We start from the raw sequence: 7243 nt of genomic DNA, 5'->3' as shown, positions 1-7243 counted from the left end.
TGTCTCTCAGCAGAGCAATGACCCTGCTGGAAAGCAGTGTCTCTCCCCAGGTGCAGGAGGGAACATCAGTGATTGCTTCAGCCTGTTTGCCAGCAGGTTCCCCTGGAGCCCCAGGGACACCTGGAGGGAGCCCAGAAGGGGCAGAGAAAGTGCTGCCTTGGGCTGGTCCTCTGCTGCTGAGCTGGGCTGGGCTCCTGGGACATGGAGGGAGCTCCTGGCAAGCGGGCAGCGCTGCAGAGAGACAGCTCTGCCCAGGAGCAGGGCTGGGGGCACTGCCTGCAGGCATCGAGAAGAGACCTGCAAGGCAGAGAGAGCTTAAAGGCAGTGTGGAGTGGGAGGATGCTGAGAGCTCACTGCGGGAGAAAACTTCACAGCCCTCTGCATGGTAAGTCTCTGGGTGCAGGGCAATAGAGCTTCAGTTCCTGCAGGGATCTCCGAAAACTGGCACATCTGACAGTGTATGGGATCTTGCAGGAGGACTGTCTTCGTTTCTCTGGTGTAGAGGAGAAGGATGTGCTCCAGAGCTGGGCTTCCCTGCTGTGCTGTCAGAGGGACAGGGCATGAGGGCTGCCTTCTCCTGGCACCATCTGGAGGGCTGTGAAGCCGGGTGTGCATCCAGGGGTGCCCAGGGCTGTCCTTCAGAGCAGGGTCCTGGTGTTTCAGGGGCTGAGTGATGGAGCAGGGACTTTGCTGCCTGCCAGGGTCAGCACTCAGCCTGTGCAGGGAACTCCCCATGACAGTGTGGGGAGAAGGTGTGGGTGAAAGAAATGACCCCTGGAAGGGCAGAGCAGGGTGCTTCTGCTGTCGAGAGCGTGCTGCGTGGGTCAGGTTTGCTCACAGCTGCAGCTTAGCCCTGGGCATTTCCGAGGGCACTTCCAAGAAGAACATCAAGCAGCATTCTCCTGAAAGGCAAGAGTCTTTGCTTTGAATTGTTATCGTCCTGGTGGGTGGTTGTGCACTGTGAGACTAGAATTTATTTCTGCCCTCTGGAGAAGGCACCGAGATTCCAGTTGTCCTTAGGACTTGTTTGAGGTGCTCCTTCGCCCCTGCCCACACAGAGATGCCCCTGGGCAGTGCCCGGCTGCCAGGAGGGGTCTGCAGGGCAGAGCTGAGCACACAGCGGGTGGGATTGGGGTCTGTGAGCAGGGACAGGGAGGAGACAAGGGGACAGAGAAGCAGCTGCTGACAGGGACAGCTCCAGGCAGCAGAGGCAGGGGCAGGGAGTGAGAGGGAGCTGCTCCCAGCAATGCCATGGGATGGGGGATTCAGGCACCTCCCTGCCATCACTGGAGAAAACCTGTGGTCTTTTCTCCCACCCAGCAGAGCTCTTACAGCCATGGGGACTCAGTCACCTTCTCAGTTGCCTCAGCCCTGTAGTAGGAAGAAATTATCAAATATGCTACCATCTGTCCCTATCCTGCCTCCGTCAGCAGCACGTCTGTAGTGTTTATCCATTTTCATGCTCCTGTCCCTGCTCTTCTTGTTCTCGTCACTGGACTGGAATGGGGAGGGGTGGGATTCAGATGCACTTCACAGATTTGACCATGTGTCATGGTTTAACCCCAGCCAGCTGCTAAACGCCATGCAGCCGCTCACTCACTCTCCCCCACACCCAGTGGGAAGGGGAGAAAATTGGGAAAAGAAGTAAAACTTGTGGGTTGAGATAAGAATGGTTTAATAGAATATCAAAAGAAGAAACTAATAATGATAATGATAACACTAATAAAGGGACAGCAGTAATGATAAAAGGACTGGAATATACAAATGATGCACAGTGCAATTGCTCACCAACCGCTGGTCAACGCCCAGTAAATCCCCGAGCGGCTATCCCCCCCGCCTCCACTGCCCTCCGTTTATATACTAGGCGTGATGTCACATGGTATGGAATACCCCGTTGGCCAATTCGGGTCAGCTGCCCTGGCTGTGTCTTGTGCCAGCTTCTTGTGCCCCTCCAGCTTTCTCCCTGCCTGGGCATGAGAAGCTGAAAAATCCTTGACTTTAGACTAAACCTTACTTAGCAACAACTGAAAACATCAGTGTTAGCAACATTCTTTGGATGCTGAACTCAAAACATAGCACCGTACCAGCTATTAAGAAGAGATTTAACTCTATCCCAGCTGAAACCAGGACACCATAGAATTAAAGTGTCCCAATCCCCTCCTAATCCCCAGGCTCCCAGTGATACAAATGACAAAACTCTCCTCTCAGGACACCTCATCTTTAGGACATTTGCTTCTTTCGCTGCCAAAAGCACTCCTTAAGTGTGGTAGGGAAGTGAGAACAAAATACTCAAAACAAAATCCCCTCGGCTCTTCTCCACTTTTGGTTGAATTAGGAGTGACAATGCTGAAAAGCTCTTTGACAAGATGAGTGGATTTAATATTAGATCACTCCGGGTTCCTATGTACCTCTTGCAGTAGGGCACGACTGACTCATCAGGAGCCCACAGCAGAGCCCGCTGCTCTCAGTGGCACCCTCAGCCAGCACCAAGCGTATCTCATGAAAGGGACCTGCCAAAGGTCTTTCTGAAATAGGAGAGGCAGCTTCGGTGTGTTTTCTATGAGAAATGCGTTAGGTTTAGCTCAGAGAAGTCTCTTCTAACTTGTCACTGTCTTCCCATCTTGAACAGTGCCTCATGCCCAGAGGAAGCTGATGTCCAACAGCAGCTCCATCACTGAGTTCCTCCTCCTGGCATTTGCAGACACTCGACAGCTGCAGCTCTTGCACTTCTGGCTCTTCCTGGGCATCTACCTGGCTGCCCTCCTGGGAAATGGCCTCATCATCACCACCGTAACGTGCGACCACCACCTCCACACCCCCATGTACTTCTTCTTCCTGAACCTCTCCCTCCTCGACCTGGGCTCCATCTCCACCACTGTTCCCCAATCCATGGCCAATTCCCTGTGGGACAGCAGGGCCATCTCCTACTCGGGATGTGCTGCACAGGTCTTTTACTTTCTGTTCTTTGTCACAGTGGACTATTGCGTCCTCACCATCATGGCCTACGACCGCTACATTGCCATCTGCAAACCCCTGCACTACGGGACCCTCCTGGGCAGCAGAGCTTGTGTCCACATGGCAGCAGCTGCCTGGGGCAGTGGGTTTCTCTATGCTGTGCTGCACACGGCCAATACATTTTCACTACCACTCTGCCAAGGCAATGCTGTGGGCCAGTTCTTCTGTGAAATCCCCCACATCCTCAAGCTCTCCTGCTCACGCTCCTACCTCAGGGAAGTTGGGCTTCTTGTGCTTAGTGCCTGTTTGGCATTTGGTTGTTTTGTCTTCATTCTTTTCTCCTATGGGCAGATCTTCAGGGCCGTGCTGAGGATCCCCTCTGAGCAGGGACGGCACAAAGCCTTTTCCACGTGCATCCCTCACCTGGCCGTGGTCTCCCTGTTTGTCAGCACTGGCACGTTTGCCTACCTGAAGCCCCCATCCCTCAGCTCCCCAGTTCTAGACCTGGTGGTGGCAGTTCTGTACTCGGTGGTGCCTCCAGCAGTGAACCCCCTCCTCTACAGCATGAGGAACCAGGAGCTCAAGGATGCCCTGCAGAAATTGATGAGACGGTGCTTTTCAGAAGCAATAAACTGCCTGGTTTTTTCTACAGAGCATACATAATGTATCTCATTAAAAACCCAGCTTGCCTTCTCAGGTTCTTGGGCGGGGGGGGGGGGGGGGGGGGGGGGGGGGTTCTTTGTTATTCTTGTGATCATTTTGTGCACAATGAAATTTTATTATACATCCCACTTCTAATTCACTGTCTACCTGTAGAATTTGACCTAGAGGCTGTGTAAATGAGGCACAGTTCTCGCTCTGTATTTCAACACAATAAAGGACCCTGCAGTGACTTGTTTGTCTGAGATCCTTCCTCTGAGAACCTGGTGAAGTAGCAGGGCAGTGCCGCTGTGCAGAGGGGAAGGGGAAAAGAGTCTCAGCACAGCAGCACTGCCAGGGAGCACCAGCACTTGGTCTTCCCAGAGCTGCTCTCTTTCCACTTCCCCACTCTCCTTCTCAGCGCTGGCTTGGTGTAAGGCCGGAGTGCTCTGGCGCCTCGGGCACAGTCCTGCAGTGTGACAGGACTCTCAAGGGAGAATCTTTGTTCTGAGGAATTCCTGTATTTATACTGCCTTTGTCACTCCGTCCCCTGCCCCACTGGCCACTGGGACCAGGGTTGCCTCAGCTGCCTTCCTTGTGCTGACAACATATTTAGAGAAGCCCTTCTGGGTCCCCTCCCCATGCATGGCCATTTCCATCCACCGCTGAGCTCTGGCTTTGCTGGCTCCCTCCCTGCGCCCACAGGCCAGGTGTCTGTCTGCCTCCTGGGCAGGCTGTTCCCCCTCCAGCCTCCCTGCACTTCCTTCTGGTGTTGGACCTCCTAAGTCAGGGGGGTCCCTGTTCATCCTCGCTGACCTCTTGCCAGGCCCTGCTCAACTCCCTCTGCGTGAGGCTGGCTTCTTCCTGGGCTTTGAAGGACGTTGTCCCTGATGATCCAGGAGGGACTCACAGCCCCTTTGTCCTCCAGGACAGTCCAAACAGAACCTCAGCTAATGGAAATCAGCTCTCCTGCAGTCCTGCACTGTCATTCTGCTAGTTTTTGTGCTTCTCTACCATCTCATGGTGGTTGCAGCCATGGCTGCTCTCCTCATTCCCATCCCCAGCCAGATCCACCCTGTCTGTCAGGAAGAGACCAGCCCTCGACAGCTCATTGAGTGCCTCTGTCAAAATGCTGTCTTCCACACCCTGCAGGAATCTCCTGCGTTGCTTGTGCCCAGCCCTGCTGCCCTCCCAGCAGACTGTGGGGTGCTTCAACTTGCCATGTCATCGAGGACCTGTGACCATGAGGCTTCCTCCAAGGCAAGGCTCTGTGCACGCCAGCCTCCCCTTTGCACAGAGCTCCCCTCCACCTCCTCACCCTCCACCTGCCTTCCTGAGGAGCCCTTGGCACCCATGGCTGCCCTCCCACCACTCCAGCTGTCCCACCAGGGCTCTGCCGTCCCCGTGGGCTGGGGGAGCACGTTGCTGCCTGCCCAGCAGAAACGAGAGTGCTGGGGAGGGGAGAGGAGAGGCAGGTAAAGGGGAAGGGTTGTGGGAGGTTGTCTGGGAGGTGACTCCTGTTGCCAGAAGAGGATGATGCAAGGAGAGGCATGGCAGGTGGGAGGTGGATTTTGAAGTCACTTCTTTGGAAGCAACCCAATTGGCCAGGTGCTGAGGCAGGCCCAGTGATGTCACCTGGAGTGTCGGAAAACCCACCCAGCAGTGCTGAGATCTTGGGAGAGGGGAGATGCAGTGGAAGGTGAAGATGACATGGCTGGGAGGTGGATTGTGAGGTCATTTCTGTTGCAGTAACCTGACTGACTTGTGGCAGGCAGGCAGATACTGTGATATCATCTAGCACATCACAAACCCCATGGAGACACAGATGACAGCTCATGCAGTGGAGAGGGGTAGATGTAGGGAAAGCGAACATGGTTGGGCTGTTGCATGTGAAGTCACCTAATGACAGCAGTGTGATTGGCCAGGAGGAGGCAGGCATCATGAAGTCATCAAGGACACCAGGTAGGAAGGCAGCAGAGAGATGACTGTGCCCCTGGTGAGGCCCTGTCCTGGGGCGAAGCTCCCTGTACGTGACATAGGAACCTATGGGATATGGCAGGAGAAATTGTGGGATGTGACAGACATCTTACGTTATCACAACACAACATCTTACTGGCATCATGGAGACATGGTGGGATGGCACCTATGACTGCAGTGTTGGAATGGATGGATAAAGGCTCCTTAGGAAGGAGAGGCAGGGGAGCCGAGGAGGGGGTGTCCCCCTCTATGTCAATGACCAGCTGGAGTGCATGGAGCTCCACCTGGGGATGGATGAGGAATCGACCGAGAGCTTATGGGTCAGGAATAAAGGGAGGGGAGGGACAGGTGACATTCTTGTGGGTGTCTGCTACAGGCCACCCAACCAGGAAGACCGAGCAGATGAGGCCTTCTATAGACAGATAGGAGCAGCCTCATGTTTACAAGCCCCGGTCCTCATGGGGGACTTCAACCACCCTGCTATCTGTTGGAGGGACAACACAGCAGGGCATAAGCAATCCAGGAGGTTCCTGAAATGCGTTGATGATAACTGCCTTCTCCAAGTGATAGAGGAGCCAATGAGGAGAGGTGCTATGCTGGACCTTGTTCTCAGCAACAAGGAGCAGCTGGTGGGGAATGTGAAGCTCAAGGGCAGCCTTGGCTGCGGTGACCATGAAATGGTGGAGTTCAAGATCCTTAGGGCAGCAAGGAGGGCGCACAGCAAGCTGGCTACCCAGGACTTCAGGAGAGTAGGCTTTGGCCTCTTCAGGGATCTGCTTGGTAGAGTAGCATGGGATAAAGCCCTGGAGGGAAGAGGGGCCCACAAAAGCTGCCTAATAGTTGAGGATCAGCTCCTCCAAGCTCAGGAGCCATGCATCCCAACAGAGAGGAAATCAGGCAAAACCACCAGGAGGCCTGCATGGATGAACAAGGAGCTCCTGGACAAAATCAAACACAGAAAAAAAGCCTACAGAGGGTGGAAGCAAGGACAGGTAGCCTGGGAGGAATACAGAGAAATTGTCTGAGCAGCCAGGCATCAGGTTAGGAAAGCTAAAGCCCTGACAGAATGAAATCCAGAAAGAGATATCAAGGGCAATAAGAAAAGCTTCTGCAGGTATGCAGGTGATAAAAGGAAGACCAGGGAACATGTGGGACCTCTCTGGAAGGGAATGGGAGAGCATGTTACCCAGGACATGGAGAAGGCTGAGGTACTCAACAACTTTTTTGCCTCAGTCTTCACCAGCAAGTGCTCCAGCCACACCACCCGAGTCACAGAAGGCAAAGGCAGGGCCTGGGAGAATGAAGAACCACCCTCAGTAGGAGAAGATCAGGATCAAGGCCATCTAAGGAACTTGGAGGTGCACAAGTCCATGGGCCCTGATGAGATGCATCTGCAGGTCCTGAGGGAACTGGCAGATGAAGTGGCTAAGCCACTATCCATCATATTTCAGAAGCTGTGGCAGTCCGGGGAAGTTTCCACTGACTGAAGAAGGGGAAACATAACCCCCATTTTTAAAAAGGGAAAAAAGGAAGACCTGGGGAACTACAGGCCAGTCAGTCTCACCTCTGTGCCCAGCAAGGTCATGGAGCCGATCCTCCTGGAAACTATGCTGAGGCACATGGAAAATGAGGAGGTGATTGGTGACAGCCAACAAGGGCAAGTTGTGCCTGA

At 54.1% G+C, this 7243-nt stretch overlaps 1 protein-coding gene across 1 annotated transcript; it reads left to right on the top strand.

Moving 5' to 3' along the window:
* The first annotated feature begins 310 nt into the window (after positions 1-310).
* LOC115337629 (olfactory receptor 14C36-like) lies at positions 311-3618 on the top strand. The gene is made up of 2 exons (XM_030005996.1): positions 311-385; positions 2630-3618. Exons 1-2 carry the CDS (start codon positions 340-342, stop codon positions 3616-3618), a joined length of 1035 nt encoding a protein of 344 aa, XP_029861856.1. The 5' UTR covers positions 311-339.
* The last annotated feature ends 3625 nt before the right edge of the window (positions 3619-7243 follow it).

This window comes from Aquila chrysaetos (genome assembly GCF_900496995.4).
Source record: "Aquila chrysaetos chrysaetos chromosome W unlocalized genomic scaffold, bAquChr1.4 W_unloc_5, whole genome shotgun sequence".
Taxonomy (NCBI): Eukaryota; Metazoa; Chordata; class Aves; order Accipitriformes; family Accipitridae; genus Aquila; species Aquila chrysaetos.
The sequence above is the reverse complement of the archived record's forward strand: the minus strand, read 5'-3'. Positions and strand labels throughout refer to the sequence as shown.